The sequence below is a fragment of the Apteryx mantelli genome, chromosome 22, assembly GCF_036417845.1.
Source record: "Apteryx mantelli isolate bAptMan1 chromosome 22, bAptMan1.hap1, whole genome shotgun sequence".
NCBI classification, from domain to species: domain Eukaryota; kingdom Metazoa; phylum Chordata; class Aves; order Apterygiformes; family Apterygidae; genus Apteryx; species Apteryx mantelli.
In genome coordinates this window covers 4,195,003-4,222,789 of record NC_089999.1, presented here as the reverse complement: position 1 = coordinate 4,222,789, position 27,787 = coordinate 4,195,003, and the positions used below count along the sequence as shown (strand labels likewise).

At 41.9% G+C, this 27,787-nt stretch overlaps 1 protein-coding gene across 3 annotated transcripts in view; it reads left to right on the top strand.

Annotated features, from left to right (window-relative positions):
* The window catches only part of AUTS2 (activator of transcription and developmental regulator AUTS2), a 769,576-nt gene that overhangs the window by 315,191 nt on the left and 426,598 nt on the right, over window positions 1-27,787 (top strand). For all 3 annotated transcript variants that reach the window (XM_067309973.1, XM_067309972.1, XM_067309970.1), the window contains exon 3: window positions 26,845-26,946. In XM_067309973.1, coding sequence (XP_067166074.1) covers window positions 26,845-26,946 — 102 coding nt within the window. The remainder of the gene's footprint in view (window positions 1-26,844; window positions 26,947-27,787) is intronic.

Here is a 27,787-nt window from a genome sequence, read left to right as displayed (position 1 = left end):
CAACCTTGTAAAATATATATTGTATATGACATGCATTCCTCTGAGTACATGAGCCTAGGCTAGCTTGTGGAAAGGAAAAATTAATTACCTGTGTGACTTTGTCCCAAATTGAAACCTAGCTCTGGAAAACAGATGCCCGGCATATTAATTCACCGTATCACATTGAGCCTTGAGTTTGAATTATCTGTGAAAGGTTTTATAATTCATATAACCTGAAATAATTTACACCTAATTAGATTTTGTCAACTGAATAATTCTGTCTCATGCTGCTTCCGCAGAATAATTTAAGCAACTTCATTTTATCCTCAAAATAGTTGTAAATGTCACATTAATTTTGTTGACATGAGCAATGTATAGGAGAACCACTTGGCAGAATTGTTTGTCAACCGATTGTATTATGGGCTTTTCAAGCTGAATGCAGCGGCAGGAAGGGACGTTTTCTCTACTGGTGTTTTCCTTAGGCTGCTATCCCACCGTTGCTTTTCATGCATACGGTGCATAACCCGTTAGGTCAGAGATCTGCCGTGTCTAAGCAGTTTATGCGCCTTGGATGATCCGGGCATTGCAGTTCCTGTTGCCGTTGACTATCGAAGAGTTGACGTGGGTAGCGTAGTGCTTAGTTGCCTTTTTGCCAGCCTCTTTGGCAGCCTGGCCATCTGGAAAGGCCTTTGGCATGAGTCTACACCGGTTTAGGTGTAGACTGTTTGTTTGGTGGTAGGTCTACACCAAGATGCTTCCACAGTCCTGCCCCATGTTCTGCCTCGTGTCGAAGGAGGGATGAAAAAGCATTGGCACAGCCTGGCTGTGGCATCCCTGACCATTCTCCGTCACCGCTGTTTGATGCAAAATGCTATGCAGATAATGTTGAAACGTGATGTTTGCTTGTCCAGTGTTTCAGTTAGCATGAGGATCCTAATGCTGATAGGAAGAGCTGATGGGAAGTTAGCATGGGCACAGGACCGTGATGCAACCTGTGGTGCCCCCAGGCCTGCAATGTGCCCCAAGGGGCTTCCTGAAGGCTTTCTTCCACCCACGTCTGCCAGAGCTGGTCCAGCTTCTGCCCAGAGGATCTTGACATGAAGCACTGTCCCGCTGGCCCCCACTGAACTTTTTTGGCTTTTGCCAAGGAACCACAAGCATTAACTCAGTACGGTAAAGGTGCTTGTGACTTTTCAGCCCCAAACTGTCTGTGTTTGTAGTCCAACAGTGAATCCAAGAGCTCTGTGCTGAATTAACAAGTCTGTCTTTTGAAAAAAAGCTGCTTCCAGCTTAGGGTGGAGTTGCATGGTGAGAGAGCGTAGCAGGGCCGAGTGTGTGGTATGGGTGAGGGAGCGAATTCAGTGCAAGCAGGTAATTGGGCATGCTGGCATGAGATATTAATTTTCTACTTTTTCCATTAATAAGTAAAATAAAATTTAAAAATTACATTCACCCTAAGCAGACAAGGTTGTTGCATAGAAGATAAGAACTATCTATTATATTATACAGTTACTTCTTTTATTAAGATACTCAGAAGCTTGTTGTTTGGCATTGAAGGCCGTAGGCTAAGTTCTAGACCAGATTGTTATGTGCTGAATAAATATAGTCAATTTACCATATTCAAATGAGGGTGGATTACGAACATGAAAGTAAAAGACTTTAAGATGTAAAATGTTTTAATAGGTTTTGGAAAGGAATTAAATGTTTCAAAAATTAAAAAAAGCTGGAGATAAAGCGTGTATCTTTTATGATTTTATAAAGTGCCATTCAAACTTCCTTTAATATCTGTGACATTTGAAATTTGAATCCTACTCTCTTTTTTTTTTTTTTCCCCCAAATGGTGTAGTTAATATGTATTTACAGCTAAATTGGTTATATGGGGTGTGGGTCAGAAACCGTACAGTGGTGCTATCTCGGCACATGCTGCTCATGTTGGATTTTTCACATAGTCTCCTGGGGTTAGGCCAGACTAGGTTTACTGCTGTTCACAGTGTGTGAAGTAATGGACCTCGGTATCAGACCAGAAGCATTTACTTATTTTTGAAAAAGAATGGCAGTGTTGTAGTGAGGCATACGCGAAAAACTCACAGCTCCAAGGGTTTGATTGCATTCGTTTATAAAGTATCGGTGTATGCCTGAGGGCCACATCTGGATCTGACTTTGCTGTATGACAAAACACCTTTTGTCGTCTTCTGAGCTTCGGTTTTGGCTGAGTGTTTTGAATGCAAATTATTGCTAGCTCTAATTACAGCCCTTTGGGGAAACCTGTCTGCTGGCCTGGATTCTCAGCTGAGTTTGTTTGGGTAACGGCACTGTGGCTCTCTCCCCCGCCGCGTGCTACCACGGGGACAATGTCCCTTCAGTCTCCTTTTCCCTCCCACCTTCCTCTTATGTGGTGGGATGGGTAATATGAAATAAGAGCTGTTCCTTGTCTCTTCAGTCAGACTGGACCACTGAATATGGTTAAAGGGTGGAGGATCTGAGGATGAACCACCAAACAAGGCGGTGTGGCTGGCCGTCAGCATGCCAAACAGTCTGTTTGGCAAACCTTCCTCTTACTGGCGCTTGCTTTAATGGTGAAGGTTCATGTTGGGTTACATTGTGCTAGATTATTGATTTTTCCACTCTACCTTGTCAAATTTCTTCTCTTTGGGTGGGTGGTGTGTAGACTGTCATGTTAACTGTAACTTTTAGCAGCTGTATTTCCAAGCACCTTCTGTCGTATTATCATTTTGATCTATCGCTACCATTCCGGGCATCTCAGGGCATGCGAGTAGATAGTTCCTTTGGATTGCACGGGATGCAGTATGTCTAACACCCGGGTACCCATTTTAGGTGCATTGACTATAACCTTGACAATATGGGGATAAGCCCATTCATGCAACTTGCTTTAAGGTTACCGTCGTACCTAACTTGCCTCCTGCAGCACTTAAAATCAGTACTCTACTTTCTGAAAGTGCTGTTATTAACTATTTCTGTTCTTCTTGTTCTTGGAATTGACTGCCACACTCCCATCTCTTAGTTAACTACATGAGAGATTATGTACTCAGTATTTCTTATATTTATCTCATATTAAATCCTGATACCAAAATGTCTTTTTTTATGGATTCCAGCTTGGATATCTGTGAGACACCATTTCAGTAGTTTGCTGTACCCTGAGGTGCTGAGCGTGTAGGCACTTAAGGCCAGAGTCATAGGAGACATAGGGATCAAACATCTGTAAAATCCATTTTTAAATGGTTACATTTCAAATGAATTATGCTGAGGTCTCATTGACTGTCTTAGAATTGGTTTTTTTTTTGGTTTTGGTTTTTAAGGGAGTACATTTGGAAATGACCTAGATTACTGGAAAGTCATCTCTAGATTACTGTAGGTATCTCTAGCTTACTATGAGGTAGAGAGTGCACAAGGTTTCATTCAAACCTTGTTTTAACTAGCATTTGAGGTTTTATTTGCCTTTACTCAAAGCAAGCTGGGGAAGTGTATACATTCCAGGGAGTATAAAAATAAAAATTTTCAAGCAGATGTTAAAGCTAGGCACTATTCAAGCAAAATCGCTGTATGTTTTACCATAATAGTTCTAGGTTCCTCATAATTAACTTGCAGCACTTAAGTTAGCTGCCTTTAAACAGATGCTGCAAATTGTTGCAACTGGGGCATCCGTTGGAAGCAGACGAGGAATTGCTCTAGTCGTTGGTACAGACACCTGATGGACTTTTCTCCCTCGAAGAACAACAAAATTTCGTGCCTGTGGAGAGGAGTTCATTTAGACAAGAAAAGGCACTCTTTTCACTAGAAAAAGCAATTCTGATCATTCAGTCTGATGTTTTGCATTCACTGGTTATAGAGATTTTTTTGTCCTTATGTCCAGTAACTTGCATTTGAAATAAAGCCTCTCTTTGAGGCTCCATTATTGCTTTAAAGTCTTGCAGGTAGCAGACTTACTGGGACCAAAACCAAGCTGCTCTAAAGTCTGATTTCTCCTCTCCCTTTGAAAAAGGACATTTTATTTTCCCTTTGAATTTTTTTCTCAGAATCACAGGATAATGGAGGTTGGAAGGCACCTCTGGAGATGGCCTGGTCCAACCCCCCTGCTCAAAGCAGCTAGAGCGGGTTGCCCAAGGCCATGTTCACCTGGGTTTTGAATATATGTGTATACGGGTATTTTTCTCTCTCCTCTCAAACCACAACTCCCTTAGAGATGCTTGGGACGTGACTTCCAGTATCTTGTGTAATTCTCATTTTGAGAGTCTGCTCCTGTTGGCAATGGTCCTGAGCAGTACTTGGAGATACGCAGGTATGATGACGCTGGGGAGCCATCACGTGAGGTTTTGTGGTAGTGGACTACAGACAATGTTCAGAGCCATCAGGTCCTGCGAAGTTTGCAGAAGAGCTGAGGAATATTTAACATCAGGGCATTTATATTTTGGTGTTGGTATCCCAAATGTAGCTGCCAGGTCATCCCTGGTGTGCTGAGCCAGGGGATTTATATTAACGCTACCATTAAAAAAAGAAGATGCAAACTGTGATACTTTATCTTTTTTAAGAGAAGTTGGTCCTGACAAATTAAGAGGAATCTATGTTGCAACTCAAGTTTCTCATGTTAAGCACATTTTAGCCATAAGCCTAATTATCATAAGGTTTTTCAAATGACTCCCTACTAGTTCTTGTCCGGGTACCAAAGGAGTCCACGTTCTGGTTTTGAGCGGATAAAATCCTCCTCCTGGAAGCATTTGTTTATCATATTACAGCTTCACATGAGCTGAGCTCAAGCCTGACCCGATGTTAAGTGTCTGTGGTAGATTTCATTACATCCATATACTGGAAGTCCTGCCAATATACTGGCAGCAAAATCCTAGTGGAAAATAAATGGCAATAAAAAAGAGAAATGATAGCCTCTGTGAGTGGTGAGGAGCAGAGCTTTATTGAGACCGGACAACCCTAGAGATGTCACTTGGCATACAGACACGAGCTTAAGAGAGTGCGAGTGAAAGCTGATATTGGAATAACGACTCTGTGGCACAGACAGGGGAATAATTTAATTAATTGCACCGAAATTTCTTTGATGAATAGTTATGTGGTGATAAGCATGAGGTCGAACAGTAGAATGAGTTTCAGCTTTTTAATGGGCCAGCACAGCTGCAGTTTTGGAAATGTTCCCGTTTTATTTTTTTTTTCCCCTCTCAGTTTTCTAGTGCCTCGCTCACTCTCTCTCTTTCTCTCCTGTGTGCACATACCCGTATGCCTGTGCACGCAAGTGCTCATGCACACAGTCACTCATGCTCTCCTCATCACCCTCACCGTCCCACGTCTACGTGGGGAGGAGAGCTGGCTAAAGCTGCTTGGCTAAGGTAGCCGCTTTGAAATGAATGCCAGATCGAAAGGAAATTGTAGGATGGTTTCTTTATGAATCCTGCATTTTTTTCTGATGATGCTTTTAACAGGGCCTCTGCTGCAACAGTTGTATGAAGATTTTAATAAAACTTTTCTGGTCTCCAGAGGAAGAGGCATGTCTTTGTTGTTGGAAAGCTGGAGGGAAGCGAACAGTGCAACGCAGCTGGAATCTGAGCATTAATCCTATGATTCCTAGCCCATATTTTCAGACAGATGAATTACTTATGGCTGTAACCAATCTCTAGCCATTTCCTCGCTGTGCCGGGCTCCATTTACAGTCACTTGGATGCTGCAGCTTGACATATCCTACTAACTTTATAGAACTTCAGCTGTAAATATGCTGCATTAGACCGGGGGCTACTGTCAGCTATGGCTTACCGTGAGCCATTAGCTGCAAAATTAGGGGTAAGAGTTGTGGGTGGTGCTGGCTGGAAGTTATATTGAGTAGCGCTGTATCCAACCTTTGCATTGGAGCTGCAGTGCGCTTGGGTTCCTGGATGGTTTGTGCAGATTTTGTTCACAAACGGAGGGAGAGGAAAGGTTGGAGAAAAGTCCTTGCAGTGCTGAGATTGCATTAGGCGAGGGGCAGTCGAAACAAGCTGGGGGCAAAGGAGTCAGCGCCTCTCCGGAGACGTGTCCCTAATGATTTGCTCAGCAAAGGAGGAGACCCCTCTGCTGTTGTCCCAGGCTTGGGGCCAGCGAAAAGTCTGCCAAAACGTGTATAAACTCTTCTAGCAAAAGGAAAGAAAACGTGTAAATAGCTGATAAAATGTGTCAACGTCAAAACAGTTTTTCAAACACAGCAAAGCTGCACAGACACCCTTGTTTCTGAAGTATGTTCTCTTACTTGCCCATCTCCCATTTATTTGAGTTATATAGTAGGTTACAACCCCGACAGCTTCCCGTTGAAGCTTGCACTGCGCTTTGCAAACATTCATTTTTTGAGCCTTGGACCGCCTAGACCTGGATCCCGGTTCCTTCATAGGTCATCATCCTGGTAAATAACGGCTCAGTCTCTCATTACAAAATGCATAAATACACGACGACTTTTTTGATTTGAGCAGCTTGTAGCGTGGCCTCCATAAGGACTTTCCTCCTAGTCTCCAACTTCTTTCCGAGCTTCATGAATGTATAATATACAGTGAGATACACTGTTATCTTTAGTAGCAGACATTTGCCCTACTCTCCCTTTCCAGCCTAATTTATGTGACTCTACATTTCAATATCTGATTTCTTAAGGAGGGTCACTGCTAAAATTGCCTGAGAGCCTTGTGGCTTTAGCCTTTGCCAGCAACTGAAAGTAATGGGGGCAGAGGGGGGGAAATGTATAGTTAGTTCAGTTAGTCGTTCGGGTTCCTTTTTTTCGTTCCTGGAGCTTTGCCCATCTTATTATGAGTTCTTTAGAGAAATGAAATGCAGCAGTAGCTTGGAGAAATCATGGACACTTTCCAGCAGTAAAAGAGCTCTGGAGTCAGTATATAAGCTTTCTCCCCTGGTTGCAGTTAGGGAGCTAGTTGACAGTATAATAGGCTTTTGGAGGGGGTGCAATGGTTTGTATGTTCTGTTTGATGTTGCAAATACTGAGCCAGCGGGGAGACGGGCAAAGAGGATGTTCTGTTCTTTAGGAAAGGAAAAGATTAACCTGAAATGTGAACTGAAACTTAGGAGTTCTGCAAGACTTAGGTGCCGCACCAGAAGGCGAGCTCGCTGGCTTTAATGGAAATCTCTTCTGTCTGGTAACAAAGGCGGGCAACCGTTTTTTTTTGCAAGGATTTGATTAGGAAAGCGATGTGCGTGTGTATATAAAAGCAAGAGCTGCAGGCAGGTGTCAGGGTGGGTGAACCTCGAAGGCATGGCAATTCCCTCGAGGCAAGTTTCTGGTGGTTTGGACGCTTCTTGGAGTCACAGAGACTTGTGATCGTTGTCAAAGAAGGTCTGAAAGTCATACCCCGTCATCTTTTCTTCCAGAGATTTCTGGAAAAAATGCTTCTGTACATTTATCCGTTTTCTCACTTCTGCTTCCATTTATATCAATTAGGGGATTTTGTAAAGAAAGGACAGAACGTCGCTTTTGAAAGAGCTGTGTGTGGGGGGGGGAAGCCTTTCCTTTGAGCTGTGACCTTTTGACCATTCTTAATAAATTTTGGTGAAGACAATATATGTAGCTCTTTGTCAGCAGTCGTGTTTCCGTATCATTATCTTTCCTTACAATTCAAACGTACTGGCAATTTCAGGCTTTTCTACATAAACTTATGCCTAGCTAACAAAGTTTCATGTTGGGCAAATACACATCCAATTTCCCAATTTCATGGCCATTGGAAATGATGGCGTATGTCAGGTCACTGATACTCTCCGCTTCTGTGAATGCGATTCAGACAGAGGTATTGCGAAGGGTCTGGTTTTCCCCTTTAGATCACTCTTCAGCTTTGCTGGCTAAAGCTGTTCTCCTCTTTTCCGCCATCTGCCACAAGCTGAAATGTTTGTGCACATCATCTCCCTTGCAATTTTTTTTTTCCTTCGGAGCAGAAAACAATAATTCAGCTCTGTGGGCTTTTTGATATTTTGAGCTATCCATTTTCCTTGGGCATTGTTGGATTTCTTTGCATGAGTCTCCTTGTTTCCTCAAGTCTCTTATTACTGAGTGATCAAGCAATGGTTAATACCTGAATTTTGAGGGAGATGCACCTTTAGTGAAAATAGAAGGGTGGGACATTTGGTTTTCTGTGGTAGGGTATTGTTTTATTTATACATATACAGTTAAGTCAAAGGTTTTGCTTCTTAAATAAGTTAGATGGCATTAATTAGGCTTTCCGTCATCCAAAAGGACTTCAGAGAATTGCACAAATGTGATCTCTGGGGTGCTCCAAAGTTGTTTCGGTTCCATCTCAAGGATTTCTGAACTTCTAGGAGTTGAACCCGAATCTGGTGTATGGCATGTGCCTGTACTGGTGGAGATGTTTGCCTGTGGACACATTGATGAGGAAACAGAACATAAAAACCTTCTAAAAATGATTATGATTATGGCCTGTTTTCCTGTATTTCTTTTCCACTGTACTTAACGGTTATTGCAAAATTCAATTGAAAAAGTGCCTATTTAATGTACAGCGATGCCTGGACAGCAGGTTCATCCACTTTAATGGCCTATTTTTAGTGGACTACAGTAAAGATAACACCAAAGAATGAGGGTACACAAGCACAGTCATAATTACACAATAGATCTTAATCTGGGGTGAAATTGTGAGATAAGAATCTATGGCACTTTCCAGCTTGGGAAAAAAAAAATCAATAAATAAAACTTCAGGCACTCTCAGCACTTCAGCTAATGGGCATATTCCAGGATTTAGCACCTGCTCTTGCGTCTCTCTTAAAAGCAGAATCCTGGGCTTTTCGAACTTGTCTATCCTGCACGGGATTTCCCATTTAGCAGGAAATCTCTGCTGATCAAAGATTGCTATTCCCTTCTTGCAACGTTTTCCTACTTCAGCGTGAATGAAGTCTGCGGTTCCGCAGACTCTTGTACGGCCGCTTGGATTTCACAGAAACGTAATGGGGAATTCTTCAGGTAATTCCTATTTTCTTCTGCTGTTTTGTTGAAGGAGTTTTTGGTCTTCATAACACCATGTGCTTACAGGTGAATATAATCAGTATTTTCTGTAATATATTATCCCAGTGCCCTTTTGTATGTAGCTTTGTACTAGCCCAAACTTCAAAGGAAGTTTAGGCTTTAAACCAGATGCAGAATTCGGCTCTCTGGAGGACAGAATGGGCAGCAGCTTTATTCCTTCACTTCTCCGTTTCCCCTCCACCCTAAATACATCGCGTTAGTAAACATGACACCAGTGATTTTTCCCTGCTGTTTTGCCGTGTTATTCCCATAGCAGAAATGGAGGGGAAGGCAGAAAGGTCCTCTCGCATAAAGATAAGTGTCTCCGTTGCATGCGTAGTCTTCCTAAGCTCTCTGTGTTCAGTAGGACAAAAACAAACTTCCACAGAAATATGAAGGGCACCAAAGTTTGGTGCCTGCTCGCTCTCTGGAGTGATTTATTATTTCTATATAGGGGATGCAACCTACTGAATCAGGCAGCCCGGGTTAAGCAGTGGGCTGTTTCAAAGCCGTAGCTGTAGCCACAGCATCGTAACTGCGGCTGAAGAAGTACTCAGGTGTTCCTGGGCCCGACATGGCCATGAGTTGAACGTCCTCAAGGATACTTGCCGTGAGTAGCACCATTGATTTCAGCGCGCCTACTCAGAGCGCCTGAGGGTAAGGATGTCTTTTTGTGTGTAGGGTCCTTCTGGGTGAGTATCATCACTGCTGTGCCGGAGGGTGGACGCTGAGCACCTGGCGGAGCGATTATTTTCCCCATGAGAAGAGAGATTGCATTTTCCAGGAGACGCCGGCTCCTCCTAAGCCTGAATCCCAGCGCGCCAGGCTGGCCAGCGTTGCCGAAAGTGCTTGCCAGCCTGAGAAGTTTTACAAGCGCTGCTAGAAATCCAAACGGGGACTTCCAGGCACTTCAAAGTATTCATTAATGAAACTTTGGCTAAAGCAACGTCTTGCGTAGTATGTGGAATCAGCGTGCTATCTTAAAAAAAAGTTTTTGCCCTTAAATCCCTTAGTATTTATTAGCTGGGCGTGAGCAGAAAGGTTGGCTCCAACAAAAAAACTAGCATTGTAATGATTAGCAGGGGCCCAGTATAATTTAAGATATTCTTTACAGTTTATAAATATGGGCTCATAAAAAGTGTAGCTATAAGGAAGCTGTGACTTTAAGTCATTAGAAGCCCAGTGGTTTGATAAAATAACAGGAAACAGACAATTTATTATGAGCAATCTCGGTAGCTCTGGATTATCTATAAAACTTTTATGGCCCTCCCCAAGTGGCAAGAGGCCATAAAACTTGCCTGAATGAGGGACTTGTTAATTTACTTGTTAAAGCAAATTAAAAATTTATAAGTGCTTTTAGGTAAATGAGATCTTCTCTCATTGCTGCCCTTGCGGGCTCGGGAGTCCTGGGAGGAAAGAAGTGGTTGCGCTCCAACATCACAGCAGAACAATAAAAGCTATTAAATTGTTTCAGTTTATTACTATGGAGCCGTGCAGCTGTTGCCATGGTTTGCTGGGGGATACCAGGGGTTGACAGCATGGCGTTTCTGTGGCCTTAAAAAGATTGCAATAATGCTACCTTTCACCCAAAACGAGTTTCCTTCCACGCCCCTCTCTTTCCTCTGTTTTGCACATAGCACTTTTACAGCCAGTCTTTAGCCTGGCACAGACGCCAGCATCGTCTCTATTGTTCCTCTTCTAGTTTGTTATAAAATGGGTTTATGAACACCAAAAAAACCTGCCCACGATATTCGGTTCCAGCTTGCCTAACCAGGACACTGAAGGCAAAATAAGTTTCATTCTGTTGTAGTGTTTCTGCAGTAAGTAAATGCCGTAGTGAGGAAGAAGGGCTCAACATGGGAAACAGAGCTGCTGGGCACCTTTGAGAAATCTTTGAAAGTTGTAAAAATGGATTCAGCAAGTGTTTCCTGGGTTAACTTGCACAACAACTTCTTGTACCAAATAAGTTCAAGCTGGAAGTACCATGAGGAGTTCGGCTTTGTCCTTGCAGAAAAATCCTATTAGCAAATAAAGTTTCTTTAGAGGAGTCTTATATTTAGCAGAAGACCTGCTTCAGATACGGTTTTGAACGAGGAGAGATCTAAATCAAGCTGCAGTGAACTCAACAAAGCCTCTCCAGCACCTTTCTTCTATAAGCAGCTTGTCTCTACTTGTAGTTATTTCTCTTTTGTTCAGTAAGTATCTTTTACGGATCTAATAGTATTTATACAATGAGTTAACAGCGCTTCCCCAAGGGAGAGAGTGGCTTGCATTCAAAAGATTTATGCTGTGAGCACTTCAGGTGATCACTTCAGATACTTTCAGGTATCTTGGCACCCAGAAGTAAACCTGCCTGAATCAGTCAATTGTCTAAATGTAGACCACAAATTTTAATGCACATTTCACACTTACATATTTTATTTAATACATATTTCATCCCAGAATGATTTGTATGATTATATAATTTCTAATGGGTATAGCAGAGGCTCTCCTTTAGAAGAGGAATCAACGAGAATCATGCTAAAAGCATGGCCTTCAAGATAGGCTTGAAAGAATTGGGGCAATTTAGTGTTCAAAAGAGAAAATGGAGTGGAGACACTGATGACGGTCTCCAAACACAAAAAGATTGCTGCAAATAGGAGGAGAAAAATCTGTTCTGCCTGTCTATGATAGCCAGGACAAGGAGTAATGGGATTACACCGCAGGTAGGAGATGCAGTTTAGACATTAAGGAGAGCTTTTTAAAGGTAGACAGTGCAACACTGCAGTAATTTGCCTGTAGCAGTTGTAGAGGTCATTGCGTACCTTTAGCAATAGTGTAGGCTGGGTTAGATAGTCTGTTTCTCACAAATGATGCAGCTGTAGTTGGTCCCTCCTGGGTCCAGAGGCATGGGCAATGTGGCCTCTCGGATTTACATCTTTCCCTGGTTTTCTGGGGTTTTATGATGCCGAGAATCCACAGCTCTCCTAGATTGGAGTAGGTAAGATGAGTACTCAAATGCTTCCGGCAGTGCTGTCCCAAAGTCTTTATTTCCCTTGTGGGCTCCCCATGGAGAGACAGATGTTTAGCAGGATGCTTTTCCTTCGTGCGGCTATACCAAACAAAAGCTTGCACTCTCAAGGAATTCAAGTATAGCAATAGTAATATTCTGGCAATTCCATCACTCAATAGTTGTATTATAAATATTTCATGGAAAAACTGAATCATAAAAGTGTTATTTTTGTAGTGTGCCAAGAGTAGATCCAGGCACTTGGAGCATAAAAAGTATGAAAGTCACATTTTAATATTGTGCTATCCTCTCTAAGTACAGTGTAGGTTGAAACTGTCTGACATGTAAAAATAAGGCAATGTCTCCAAGGTATATTAGTGGTGGTTATATGGCTAATGGTTACATGGCAAACTCCCAGTACATTCATTTTAGTGTGCATGTTTCTCTGAACCAGATATGGCCGGCTGGAAAGAGCTCTTGAAATCCCATATAGCATCCCCAGGGACACCACTTCAACCATATTTCATGGAACCAAAAACGGATATAAAACGAGCCAAAAGCTCGCTGTGTTTCAGCGGGGTTGTACTCCCGACGCTGAGAGGCACATCTGAAACTCCCAGGCCTAGTCCTTGAAATTCATAGCGATGACAGCACTTGAAGTCAAATGATTAATCTTTCATGTGCTTTCATACCTAACTACTGTTCTAGTTCCAGATTTTGAGAAACGGAATTCCAAATGGAATTATGGCTGTTCTGAGCCTTTCTGGATCTGCCTCTTAACTTGTAATAAACCTGTTTCAACACAGCAAAAAATTAAGTGCTGAGATGAAGAGACTACTTTGTTCAGGTTGTGTCTTTGAGACAGATGGAGGTGCACAGAGTAGGGCTAGGCAAAGATGTAATGTGTTTTTATTGTAGATGGTCCGGTAGTTAATATGGGAATATATTGATGAAAATATGTTGGGACCAGCATATTTCTGGCAAAAATTAGAGACAGGTGTCTTGGAACAACTAACATCCCCTTGGTAGAGCATCAGCTGGTAGGTAGAAGACCCAGGTTCATGATCCTATTTTTCCTGACCTGAATGTGGGTTTCTCTTACTCTACGTAGCTGCGTTACAGACATTTCTTGGTCTGTCTGGTTGGGATACTTTTGCTTCATATACTGTCATCCTTTGTATATTTATACTTAATGTCGGGATGCTCGCTTAGAGCATGGGGAATTTATAATTCTTAAAAAAATCGGAAGGAGAGCTTGAACCTGAGTTGAGGTTTGTGTCAAGTCAACGGTTTTGAAAGATATGAGTTTTGTTCCAATCCAAAACAAAAACAAACCTTCAAGCCAGAACGTTTTTTTTAGAAACAAGTTTTTACCCTTAATTTTAGCAGCAGATAGTGCACTATTTTCTATTTGTTTGTCACAGAGAAACATATGTGCCTATCTTCTATGAACTGCCGTATATTACAACTCGGAAACTAATGTTATACCGAAACGTTATACTGCAATATCTCAGTTACTGAGATGACAATATCAGTTGAGTCTTGGTAAACATTCATCCAAATGCTGATAAATGTGTTCAGTTAGGTTTAACTATAAGTGAAAAAAATTAATATACTCTTGTATAGTGTTTGTGACCCATACTTCTCAGTGGGGCAACTGCAGTGTAAATAGTGACTGGAAAACCCTTTAAAAGCATTGCACTGAAGGTAATACACCTTGAAACATAGGCCATTTCAAGGTGGCTAAACCTTCAAAAATTATAACAACGCTGCTGGGCATATTTTGAAATACTTTTCATGTGTGCATTAGCCTAGAAGTCTTATTCTTTGTAAAGCTTTATTATTAGGATCAGCTTGACCACGCCTGGGAGGAAAATGATTCCTGACACCAGAATATATCAAGGTAATTAATTATATCTGTTAGAAGGTGTTGGTAAGAGGCAAAACCCTCTTATTCAGGGCCCAAGAAGTCTCTGTTCAACATCTTTTTCTGAAGAAGCATCAAATGCTACTTGTGATTTCTTTTGATCAGGCTATAAAACTACCAGTCCAGTAGTTGTAAAATACAATATGAGAATAACAGAGCCTTACTGGGCAGGAGATTTTATTGACATGTATTTACACGGAAAGTGCTTGCTGGTAGCTTTGAAGTGTTTTCCTTTTTTTCCGGTATTGGGAATTCAGGTCCTACAATTAGTGCCCATCCTTCTCCTCTCTCCTAGTTTTTCCCCAGCATGTGAAATTTCCTCAAATACCCAGGAGGAAGGGGATTTACTTTTTTTTTTTAAAAAAATGGGAGCACCATTAAATGAATGCAAGAGACAGGGACCTGCAGGTGTCTCCTTCCCAAAACCCATGTTTAGTCAAATTTTGTTTTTTAAAAGTTTGTTAGTTTAGCCTTGCAATTTGAAGTTTCCATAAGTGACGTGATTAAAAACAAAACAAGAACCTGGACAGACTGCGGTTCCTATTAAAATCATTGCGAGCTACTTGCTAACTTAACCCTACTGAAAACGAGGACGTTTGTTGAGCTGCCTACATATTTATATATGTTTAAAGAAGGACAAGCACGCTATTCAAACCCATCGGAGAGGGTGTTTGAATTTATTCCCTAAGGTATTTATGTACCTGGCTCATTCTACGCTAGGTGATGACAACAAATACTGAATAACATCTGCCTTTTGCAGTAGCTTAGGGGCACAACGAGTGACTTGCCTAGGCTTAATTTAAATCATAACCTGCCAAATTGATGAAGACCTGCAGAAAATTTGTCCATAGTTCGAAACTGCATATCTGATTAGGGAACACATGAATTAGATAGCTTGGTGTCTGCGGTGTAAAGATTTTTTTTATAGTAACTAGCTTTTGCATAGGTACAGCTTTGATGAATACCACCCAATGTTCTTATCACAAATGAGCAAAGGAAATATAAATTAGAAGCTTATAAATATAGGATTCTAGTTGCCTTTGAAGAATTTTATTTCAATGCACTTTGCATGAGAATGCTTTTGTTGCTTTCAAAAAGTGATTTTTTTTTTTTTTTTTTGGCTGGACTGTAACTAATGCGTAAGCCATAATGTTTTAAGTAAATGTTCTTCTTCATCTAAAGAAGTAGATAAAAGGGGGCGTCGGATCCGCAAGGGGTTAATTCATGTGTTCTGAATGAAAATGGAATTAGAAAATGAATTCCCTTCTAACATCTCTGCTCAGTGTGCAGATCAAAGCCATCATAGGAGTAAATTTATGTCTGATAGTGTGGACGGTTTCAATGCACACTGGCGAAATATCATGCTGATTGCTGATTGAAAACAGTTGTTAATTCTCTACTTCACTAAATTCAGAGTGGAAAAACTTTCCTTAATAAAGAACAGATTGAAGAGAACCAAGACCTTACTGTGTGGAAATTAATGGCAGATGCATATACTGGTAGTTAAAATGTTTCATTAGATGTTAATGTCTTGCTGTGTTTTTAATTGTTCAGAAATTAGCCTCTAGAATATTAAAACCATCTGTTTGTTATCATGATGAAACAGAATACTTAAATAGTTATTAATTTTGTGGGCTTTTTTTTTCTTCCTTGTCTGCAAAACTTTGATCTGTTGAGATTTCAGGGAGGGCTGGATGCAGAAGTGAAAAACAATTTTAAAACACCTTAGTGCCCGGAATATCTGCATTTGCTGCCTGCCACCCATATTTTGCATGCCTGCTTTATTTCACAAATGATTGTTCACCAAGGAGAAGTTGACGTTTTTTAGTGCGTAGAAGGAGTGTGCTGATGCTTGCTGAGACTGTATAATGGTTGATTTAAACTGTAATATGGTACATTTTCACATGCTGATACTTAATTTTTAAGTCTTATGGGTCATTTTAAAACCCAAATATTTCAAAGCATAGAAGGGGTTCCAAGTAGATCCATCAGTGTAGGGCTTGGTATTCCTTCATTTCCTATTATTTACCGCTATTTTTCATTTATTTAGGATTGAAGTTTTTTTTTTTTTTTTTTTTAATCTCATAGATGAACAGTAATGGGCTGCTTATAGATCCTGATTCAGGTAGATACTCCTCTTTATGGGACCATATATCCAGTGTATTTCAAGTGTAATGTTAAGGATATGCTTATTTTTTCCTCAGCTGAGAGATGGATTTAGGCAAGTACTTAAGTACTGTCTTTTGGGGAGGCACTAGTGTGTCCATTTTGTACACGGCTCTCCATTGCGAAGAGCACAATTTATAACACATTTTGTAATGCTTATTATACATGACTTAAGTGTGAAAATTTATTCAGTAAGTCAAACATTACTTAGAGAGCCATTAACGTATCTTTCCAAGTGATTTTTGACCTTTTCCTGAATAAGCACTTTAAAAATTATGAAATGCCAGGACGAGGATTAATTGAACTTACCATGATTTGGTAGTAGTCCTGTTTTACAGGGGTTTTTTTCCGCTTATCTCAAAAAAAAACCCAACAAACCCCTCTTACCTAATGTATGGCTGTATTTTCAAGATGGATGTTTGATATGATTTTAAAGTACACGAAAGAGAAATGTAATTGTGGTTTTGTTTTGTTTTGTTTTTTAAATCACGGTAAGGTGCACAAGCTCTCTGGTGAGTAATTATAGCAGATGCCCAGTTTCCTAAATGGATTCTGCATCCCTTGCAGGCAGTGGGAGCATTTGTCTTGATTTCTGCGGACACTGGATTTTGCCCTGATTCCTTGTCTCTCTGTTGAGACTGCCAACACAAGGGCTAATAACGCTAGCTGGCAGAATCATTTTCTGGAAAATGAAGCTGGTTTTGGACTTGGACTGAGGCAACCAACTCATCAAATCTATCAAACATGAAATCACCACTGGTCACTGTTGACAAGGGACAGAATCCAAGATGTGCTATGAGATTTCTGTTTTGACGTTCGCAGATATGAGTAATCATTATTTCCATTGGCAAAAGTAGTCCGAGGTGAAAGCACACTGCTGCAATATATTTTACATTATTTTCATGATGAGACGTGGAAGAGAGGTCAGCAGAAGAAAAAAATCCAAAAATAATGTAAAGCAAAGCAACAAAAACAACAAACAACTGATATTGTTAAGAGCTTTAAGACAGTCTGAATTTTGCAAACCAGCCATAGCCCTTATTAAAATGTTAGTCTAGAGCAAAACTTCAACAAGATTTAAGATGCTAACGTCAAGCTGCGGTTTAAGGATGTAATTCTTCAGTGTTTCTTTTCCTGGCAGCGCCTGATTAAGCAGTCTCTGCCACCCCTTCCCACCATCGCCTCCTTCATCATGCCAAATTGAGGAACTGATGGGGGTTAGAAGTAACGCAGGAAAAGAAGAAGAAAATAACCCGATGGTTTGTCGCCTGGCTTGGTTGGCTGCAAGGCCCCAGAGGCACCTCTAGCTGTGCAAGCTGGGGTGTCTCGCAAGCTTGGGAAGAAGCTGGCAGGAGCCAGCTCTGCCCCCAGAAGATGCCGTGAAACCTGGCCTCAGGTACGGGCTGCCCGAGAGACTTGTCTGTGGCAAACAGGCGGCATTACAAAGCAGAGCCAGGAGTGTCGGCAACCCGTACGCAGCCCTAAGTGCTGGGAGACCCTACTTTGTTCAACCAGCTTGCCTCCAAGGAGGCTGGAGCCCGTCAGACGAAGGTGCTGGGAAGTGGCGACTTGCCATCTAGCAGAAGCTAATCCCAATTTAAACAACTTAAACAACCACTCCTGCCTTTGCTTTTCTCCCGAGTTATTTGTGATGACTAGCTTCTCCTCGTCTCTAAACTTATCTCCACATCAATGATAGCTGCTAATGAATTCAGATGGTTCGTTCCCTTCCCTTCTGTGCTGCTTCAAATAGATTTTCTGTGCCAGATCCTTTAACTCCCCTTTCCTGTTAACAAATTGGTACTGAGGTATATTATTATGACTTTGGCTTCTATCATTCAGCAAGTAGAAAATACACGTGTAGAGATGCGAATTGTATGTCAAAAATGCTTTTACTCTCCCCTCCTCCCCTTGCCTTCGTATTATTAAATTACAGAGAAATACTATCGTAATAGCCTCCTGGCCAAGTCACAGAGAGCAGAGTTATGGTTCCCTTGATAAATTGCAAAGCATTATTAAGTTTTGCTCTCTGGACTGAGTATTGGCGTAAAAGGACATCAACCACAGTCATATTGGTCTTGATTGCTGCTTAATTGCTGCTTGTTTGTGTTAGAGATCATGTGGTTTGATTGATCTTGCCCTGCTTTTGTCATTATAGTTACAACTTCCTAGTTTTCTCCTTGTACAGAGACCACAGGATGACTTTTAAATCTTGAATAATTTATGTGGCCGGTCAGTGAAACGGCGTAAAATAGTATTGTATTTTTAAGCCAATAGCTCAACCTTCAAATCATTATTTATGCATCCAGGATATTAAATATTTATTCTGGGCTTATATTGAAGTATGAAAAAACAGGACTCCTTTGAAGTAAACACTGGCAAACATCTTGAAGCCCATCCATGAACACTGATATTCCCTCCTTCAGGTCATTTATTTATTTCTGTAACATTAACTGGGTGTCACGTTAGTTGTCCGCTCGGAAGAAATCTGGATGAGGGTTGCTGTGACTTACTTAAGCGAGCAAGTGCTGTCACTGTGGTTTTCTTCAGGCTCCATTCATGGAGCTGCTTTGCACATCCTTAGACATTTATTTAAATACTTTGGAAGATTATAACCTGAACTGTTAACGTAGATGAGGTGTTGTAGAGGCTGTGAGAACGTGAGCTTCCCAAATGGTCCTTCCTCTCAGGGCAGGGGGACTGTTGGTTACTTCTGAATGTCTTCTGAGTTTTTGGTCTTTACTGAGATGGCTAGGATTGCCGATTCGGGATGGAGTCCCGTCTTGTCTCGTGTCTTCTCTGCGCGTGAGAAGTCACCATCCTGTGCACTTAAAATGAGTGAAATTCTACAAAATCTGCCTTGGCTTTATGCATACCTTCATTAAAACAGACTGAGGCTCTTTAACTTACTCTACAGAGAGCTGTAGAGCTGAGGTGCTGTTAAACTTTTTGTCCTGGCCTGTTTGTTTTTTTTGTTCCATCTTGTTATTAATTTTGTCTTCTTAGATACTTAAGTATTCTTCCAGTAAGTTACTCATTTCTAAGTCGATCAGAGGCCAAGCAGGACTTGGATGGCCAAGAGGAGTTGGACACTGGACACTTCTGGATAAATGAGATAATCTTTTTGTTCTTCTCTCCCCTCTCCCTAGATTTAGAGTAAAGGTGTAGGGTGTTTGTCTCTCCTTTCCTACCTCCCCTGTTCTTTCCCATACAACATAAACCAGGACTCCTTAGAGGTCTAGAACGAAGAGCAGGATAGAGTCACTAAGGACACAGGCCAGAGCCGGGACCTGTCAACGCTGAAGGGAGAGGAAGGATCTGGAAAGTTGTCGTTCAGGATGCCAAGTGTTCTGAAATAGGCTTTTCTCTCCCACAATGTTGGGGTAAAACTGACAGCTCAGTTCTCTACGCTTTTTAAATTAGCAAGCCTAAAGGCAATGACAAATGCCTGCAATGACTATGTGTCTACTGCTTCTCGTAGGATATTCCCCGGGCGCTGGGGTGATACACAGATGTGCTAAAGGATTCTGTCTTCGCCCATGGGATTTAAAGACTAGTTTTGAGACATACAGAAGTTACATGCATCTACTATATGCATATATATGTATATAGAGGCAGGAAGTACAGATGATATAAATGGGCATCACTCATCTGAATTACATCTAGGACCTGTGCTGTATATGGATCAGAATGTAAACAGAGGTATCTGTGCAAACAAGGGGGGTACACTTGTACCAGGCAGCAAAGAGCTCCAAAGAAGCTGTGTATCAGAGGTGATTTGCTAGCAGCAGAAAGGGAAGTTTCCCTGACGCAGAACCCATGGAGAGCCCTGGGAATCAGAAGCAGGATACGTGCGAGCTCGGCAGTGAGACTCGGTGAATATTTGGAGGGGCAGAGGGATGGCACCCTGCTCCCCACCGCTTCGGCTGGCTCCGTGCAGACTAACGACGCCCTTGTTCTTGTACCTCTCTCTGCTGCATTGAGCCTGTGCTCTGGAAGCTGCTTGGAGAGATTGATTGGCACAATGGAGTGCTTTGCAAGGTGTAATTTTAAAGGCCGTATTTCTCACTGTGCAACCATCAAAATGCAAAGGGTCAGAAGAAGCCTGTATTTTTTTGCAATTCAGCTTTTAAAGAGTACTGAAATACGCTTCATTTGTTGCAATTGCCAACAGCTTGCTGTTTCATACCGCTCTTAACAGGAGCTGAGAAACAGAGCAAGTCTGTTACACTTTATATGTTGTATAATGTATGTATGATTCTGGGGTGTGATGAGTTTATGCCAAATTTATCTTCGATTTCTGTATAAACAGTGTAGAAAAAATGATGGGCTGCATTCTCTGTGTAACTTAGATAAAATAGAGCTAGAGAGCTACTTCAGGATACCTTCTGTGTGCTATATATCTAAGGTTGCCCAAGCATATAATGAAAGAGAAGAGGATCTGGAAATAAATGCCCGTTCCTTTTCTCCCGCACCCCCGCTTTGGCACGTATGCTATTTATTCTTAGCCTGTGTTGCTTCTGCTGTTGCTCCTGTGAGCAGAACACAATCGCTCGGTGTTGCTGTAATAACGATGCTAAATAGCCAAATTCTCCCCAGGAGAAGAGGGACGGAGCTCATTTTCTTCCGGTAGACTCTCCCCTACTTAAGTCAGTAGAGGTTGTGCTCCTCTACTCCTATTTACTGAGCGAGTGCAAGAAGAAACTTTGGACCATCTCAAAGGAAATGACCACCAGTGCTTTAAAATAAGTAAGTTAGAAACCCTTGTTCTGTGTCACGGAATTAATTGGGTAATTGTTTATAGTTATTTGTTCAAATTCTATTAGATTTAGATACATTGTGGGCAGGAAATAGGAAAAACACATCTATGCTTATTCTTCCTTTTCGTAAGGGGAATTTGGGAACAGGAAAAATTACTTTGTATTTTCAGTAGGTGCAGGAAGGAAACAAAAAGCGAAATGTTCGCTTTGTTGGTCTATCTCACTTTGACCATACGGGTATGCAAAATCAAGTGGGGCTTCATCTTCTGCTAGGGAGGTCAGAGTCCAGGGTGATGGCCTGCAGGCCCTGATCCTCAGCAGCTCACAATTTCTTGGAGTGTGTGCATTAGCTGTTGTAAGATTAAATATCAAGACATACGCAAAGAGTCTTTCCAAATGTTGTATCATGTAATAATATCTCTCAGGTAACACAGTTTTTCTTCCCTAATGTGAAAAATTGCTTCATATTAATATTGTTCAAAGTCCGCACACGGCATGAATTCCTTTTTCATTTTTACTGCTTAAACTTGCGTATTGTAAATATTCTTCTTCCTCCTTATCTCCCCTCTGATTTGCTTTCCTTGCACCATCACTCTGTTTAGCTCCTCAGACTGATGTCACGGTGGTGGACACAGCTTTGGTAGAAATGCAGCGTGAAGGTCTTGCTCCACACCCGTGGCTGCTGGAGAAAACCGCCGTTAAAGCTTTTGCTACCACATATGCTGGATAAGCAGTATTTGTCTAACTTGTATCAGTAGCAAGATAGCTTTAAATGAAAGCTTTTAAATGACAAATGTTAATCGTGATTTAATCACAAGTAACAAGCCTTGATTTATATTGTGGGTTTTTTTTCTTGTTATGCAATTCTACTTTTATTTGTTTTCATACAGCCAGATTTGTTCTCAGTCATTGATAAAACATGTTTTCTCGTCAATCAAATATACGGCCCTGCATTAAATTGGCTGTTGCTCTTTTCTGCCTAATGGAGTACGCTTCAAGCATCTGCGTTCCCTGGTGCAGGGCAGGGACCATCTTCCTAGGCTGTGCTTGCACAGTACTTCCAAAGTGGGAGTTTGTGTCCGCCGTAGCGGATCTACGTGCCGCGGTAGCAGGGACAAGACTGTAGTCCAGTGCCATTGTGATACGCCTGCAAAAGCTGAGTTCACCATAAAGGTTAAAGATGTTTTCCTCTTTATTCTAGCTACAATTTAAAAAGCAGCACCCTTTACCTGAACAATATTTAACTCGTCACCCTTTAATCCACTGCCATTGTACTTCTAAAGTTTATAATCAATTGTTTTGTTGATTAGAATCGATTAAGCTTCAACACGCGTTGTCCTAATTTCAACTGAAACAGTTACGAGAACTGGAAATGGAAAATGTGTTTAACTTAAATACAAAATAATGTGACAACACATGTTTTAATTCAGCGGTGGTTCCTCCATCCTGATGAGCATGTGGGGGTTAGTTGTCCCCCCTTTCCCCATCCCCGCCGGCGTGTGTCCTCGTCACCCAAAGTGTGCATCGCCCGACTGCAGGTCGGGTGGTTGGACCCGTCTGGACCTGTAGAGACTTTCTGAAGTTGGGAAGTATTGCGGATGGAGAGCATACAGGTCTGCCTTAGCCAGCGGATACCAAGCTAGAGAATATATTCACCCGGAGGGGGGTTGGATCACAAGAGTTTTGGCCTCTCTGGCCCTGGCAGAAGCTGTATAAATAAAGGATGATGGGCAGAACTGAAAGCCTGTTTCCACTCCCTGCCATTAGGTTATTCTATCCCCTGGGAAGCAGGTGTCCTCTTCCTCCGGGGCTCGGGTAAAAGCTTAGCTTGCTGGCTGTGCTGTAATAGGGAGAAGTGTTAGTATTCATAACTTTAAAGTATAATGTAGTGAAATAATCCTTTAATTCCATATGGTGTGGAAACTCAGGCACCTCAAAACTATACCATAGCTTGGATTTACTGCTGCTAAAAGGTATTGGGTTTTAAACTTAAAAAAAAAAAAAAAAAAAAAAAAAGCTCAGAAGAGCAGCATTAGGGTGTTTTTGACGCGATACGTAAGCTCTGTGAAAAAGGCTTTTGCTAAACTCTCAGTAGGTTTATTTATTTTTCTTTTTGTTGCATGCTAACCAGGCATTGCTACTATGGAGTTATCTAACGTGGCTTAGGGAGTTCGCACAGCAAACTGGTGGCTTGATAGGATGATGCTCCCCGTAGTTCGGGGCTCAGCTGCCCTTTCATCTCCCTTTATGCTACTTAACGTGATCAGCTATCTCTGTTCTTCATTCTTTTGCTTTCTGAGACAAAAAGCAACACAGAGAGCGCCATGTTGCTGTGGGTTATCCATAGGTGTGTTTTATGGCTTATGTCCCCCATCCTTTCGTCATTTCATAGAAATGCCAAACTGATATAGTAATGATAGCACCGTTCCAGACCTGTCTTATTCCTAAGCCTGTATGTTTAGGCCTACTTTATGCTTGAACCTTGAATGCCAGTAGGAAACATGACAGGGCACTGCTTCCCCTTGGATATAATGGCATATTTAGTTTGCACTTTTACTAAGTACGGCTGGATACTTGACTAGTGCAAAAATAGTTCCGTTAGTTTTCAGGTCACCTAAGACTCCCTCCATGTCCTGAAAGACGACTGTTACTCATGGTTCTTCTAGTCCTTATTATTATAGCAATTTCATTTTGTGTTTCTGCATCTATTTTGGTTTATTCATAAACTTAGGAAATTCAGGCTGTGTTTTTGGTGACATTTATGTCTGTGCTAGTCTCTCTGTTTGTCCTTCATCAAATGGTGACTGTTAGCTTCTGTAGTGGAGCTACCTTATCACTAGGAGCAGTTGCTGATGTCCCAGTGGCACCAAGAGCAGTGCGTGTGATCGGGTCCCGTTGCGTGCTGTGTGCTCTGCACTCGCGTGCTGGGAAACTGTCCCTGCTGCAAAACTCTGAATAGACCAGCTTTGGAGAACAGGGAAGACCTGTCGTTATTCTCACTTTCTGGAGAGGGAATCAGGTATGATCAAGAATCAGAAGCAAAACCCTCTGCTGATTCCAGTCCAGCCCTTTAGCCAGCAACCATCCTTCCTAGTATCTTTTCTTTTTCTTTCTCACTTTTAACAGAAAAATGTAGTTACTCAGGTTTCTCTAATAGGTTTAAAGGCATAACAAAACAATAGCTACCCTGGTTTTGTAGTATGATGAAAGATTTCCAGAAATATGATAAGATGATGCTGAGACTTCCCAAGAACTCAGATGAAAAGATATGGAAACATGTGGGGCCATTTTCCAGGGTCCTGTCCCGGTGCCATACAGGCTGGGCAAGCGGGCTTGGGTGTTGATTCTCACTTGCCACGTGTATCCCATCTCACACGCTTCGGGAGTCCTTGAGGCTGTGCAAGTTGTTTGTAAGCCAGCACACTTCTGCATCTTCAGGCTTTAGCACTTTTTGATCCAGCAGAACATCTGTATTTCCTTTTTGTAGACATCCAGAGATGTATCCTGGCACGTTGTACACTGGGAGCAAGGAGTCAGATTTGCTTTCTGCAGACCCTTCTTTGGTCCTTGCTTAAGGCGAATTAGAAGAGTCTGCTGGCTCTGTTAATGTGTGACCAGCCTCAGTGAGACTCTTGGGGAGATATCATGGGAGTTTCGTGTTGGCTTTGCTTTTTTCGCTGTGTGCCGTGGCAAGAATGGTACAGCAGCAATGAATGTAGCACCTTAAACATCTCCTAAACAGGAGAATTTTCCTTTTCCAGGGGAAGCTGACTTCAGGGTTCCCGTGTGCCCCAGAGCAACACACCAAATGCGTGCAGTATAACGAAGGATCTGGTCTCCTCTTTGCAGACCCTTTTACTAGCACTATGTTATTTCAATGTCGCTTTAATTTTAAGTGACTGAATCTGTGTGAGTAGGTTGAAATGAACCATTGCCTTTCCACATTAAGTGTTCTCATGTGCGTTTGTGTGTAACTTTAGGCTCTTTAAAGAAGACAAGGGCACGTTTCCAAGCTTTATTTTTTTAATTTAGCGCAAATTGATGGGTTTTGGAATAGAATGGAAACCCTCAACAGTTTGGCACATGGAGAAAGGCAGCTTGGAAAAAAAAGAAAGGAAAATATGGAAAGCTTATAAATCTTAACTTGGACTTAATTCTGAGTTTGCTGTCTGGTCTACACAATTCGCTTTGTCCCTACAGAGTGTTAGGCTCAGATATCTTGGCCAGATTCATTTACTTACTGTATATTGTCTCCAGAAAAATGACAGCTGCAGGGTTTCTCTTCTCTTCCCTGCAAATAGCTGGAATTTGCAATGTAGAAGAAGTATAAAAACAAGCAGTGTCACTAATTAATGCTTGAAAGTTCTGTACAAAATAAATTGAGATTCCAGGAAAAAAAAAAAAAAAGAATTGAGACTGCAAAAAGTCCTTCAGGCCCCAGTTACAGTAAGAGTTTCTCTATCGTGGAGCAGTTCTTGACACAAGCCTGAGTCAGTGAAACTTGATCTGTTTTCCTTAGGTGGTTAATTTTTAAACGTGGGACCATAAAATTACAGTACATAGTGGTCGTAGATAAGATCTGTGGGTTTTATATGAAGTATTAGACTTCTTGAATTGGTTTTTCCCCTGCCGCCTCCAAAAGCTCCTACCTAGATCTGTTAGATCTAAATGATAAACCATTACATCTGAAATAAAAATCTTTTTACTCCAGATTTTCTGGCTGAGCTGTGGTGTATTTAGTTTGTTTATTATATTGTAAGCGTTTGGCAAGCGGCTGCAGTTCTTAGGTTACATTTTCTTTGAGCCCAAAGTGCACCTGTGCACGGTTCTGTGCGGGCATTGCAGCTCGATCGCGTGGCGGAGCCCTTAGCTTTACGTGCTTTCCCCTCTCTCTTGTTTGGCTGGCAAAGAGCACCCAAAAGTGCCTTTTTTCACCCAGTTGAACTGTTGGCCATACAGTGGATCCTCTCACTCCTGAAGGAGAAGGTGGGGTTTTCCCGTGGGTTTGCCCAAATTTCCTGCAGCTTCTCTACTGTTTTCATTTGAGTATCTGTTGTGATTTTCCTGCTCTGCCCTAAGATCGTTGCTGATCTTCTGTGCCCACCTTGCTTATCTGTTGAATGCGTACTCGTCCTGAAATGGAGATGAGTGTGATAATTTCTGTACGGTCTAAATAGAAATTATTAGGAGCTTATTAGAGTAAGTCAGGAGGAGTAGGTTAGTATTGGTTACCTGCAGGTTGGTGAGCGTGGTAGGTGTACCATGAAATACTTCATTAGGTGCATCACCAGAGGTTTTCTCTGCATCTGCCCCTGCTGCCAGTATTTAGGCATGCAATTTTAAAACTAAATTTCTGAAAAAGCATATGGTCTGGAAACCGACTTTTTGCCAACCTTTACCTTAGGAGTAGTCAGTGTTCACAGAAAATGATTTCGAAGGAGGCATCAACAAGGCTAAAGCAAAATTTTAATACGTTCAAGCAAATATAGGGAAAGGTATATTAAAACGAATATATACATTTTCAGTATTCCAGTAGGTCTAGTTTGGATCTTTCTTTTGCCGTACATATATATGTGTTTGCGTATTTGTGTGTGTGTGTATACAATGCATATACATGGTAGATATCCATTTCAGTATATTGTCATTTTAATGTGTTGAGCTGTATAGTCCACAGCTTAAGAAAAGGCTGGATGTGTTCTTGAATGTGTTGAAAATACAGAGTATATATATTTTTTATTTACTACTACGCCTGTAAAGTTCGTTAAAACTTGTTTGAAAGGCAAAAGCAAGCTGCTGTCTGACAAATAGATCATGGCGTTTTATGAATGTCGAGGTTAGTCGAGAAGTCTGTATGGTACCACGCGACGTTACCTGGGGCTCGTCGAGCAGCGGCACCTCCAGAGCGAAGGTTGCTCCCTCCCCTGCGGAGGTTTCAGCGCGCAGTGGTGACAGGGGACCGGCAGATGAGGGGACTTAAAGCCCCGGTCTAACCTTGTGCTTTCTCTGCGTTTCTTCTTTCCTGCAGCTCAAGCCAGGTCAAAACAGTTGCCGAGACAGTGACAGCGAAAGCGCCAGCGGGGAATCGAAAGGTTTCCATCGAAGTAGCTCTCGGGAAAGACTCAGCGACGTAAGTAAAACTCCTGGACTCCAATACTGCTTTGATTAACCCCCGGTGTAGGTTTTGGCGGGGCGTAAGTCAGGACGCGTTGGGGCTCTGGGACGGCTCGTTGCCGAAATCCCCTTCCCTTGGGGCGGTGGGAGGGGAAGGGGTGACCTAGCGCTCCTGCCCCCGTTGAGTAAACTTCTTAAAGTTTGGTAAAACGTCCATCTGTGTGAAAACACTCCTATATTGGAAAGAGTTGAAGGCCATTTTATGAAGTTACAGTGCCCTGCATAGCTGAAAAGCGAGATGGCCTCTTTCCACCCCACGGGGGGGAAGGAAAAGAATACATCGCTTTGGGGTAAAGACTGTGTTTATGAAAAGTATTAGGGAGTCTAGGGAGACGCAAAGAATTTGTATCTAATGGGTTGATATAACATGGCCAGCAATCGCATAAGCTCTGCTTTTATTGCTCTGCCTGAAGTGCTGCGGAAGGGCCTAAGATGGCAGCTCTGCTTTTCTCTGGTGAAGAGCCCTGGCCGTTCACTGAACGACACGTGCGTTGTGCCGACGTATGAACAAAAACAGCAATCTTTCTGCGGCTGCAATTAGATTATTATGTGTACCATCACAATCCTTGAGCGTTTTAGTCATGGCTCTGGGTCCTCTGCGCTACACGCTTTACAACAGCCCCTGTCCCAAAAGAGGAGCTGAAGTGGGGATTTTGTAGGTCGGATCCTGGCTGGTAGAATCCATCAGACCAGTTTACATCAGCTAGCGATCTGGGCCTACTTTTAACTCACCCATGCTTTGGAAATGAGGGTTTTTATCCATAGCATGTCCATGTAGATTTGGATGACAGATACCA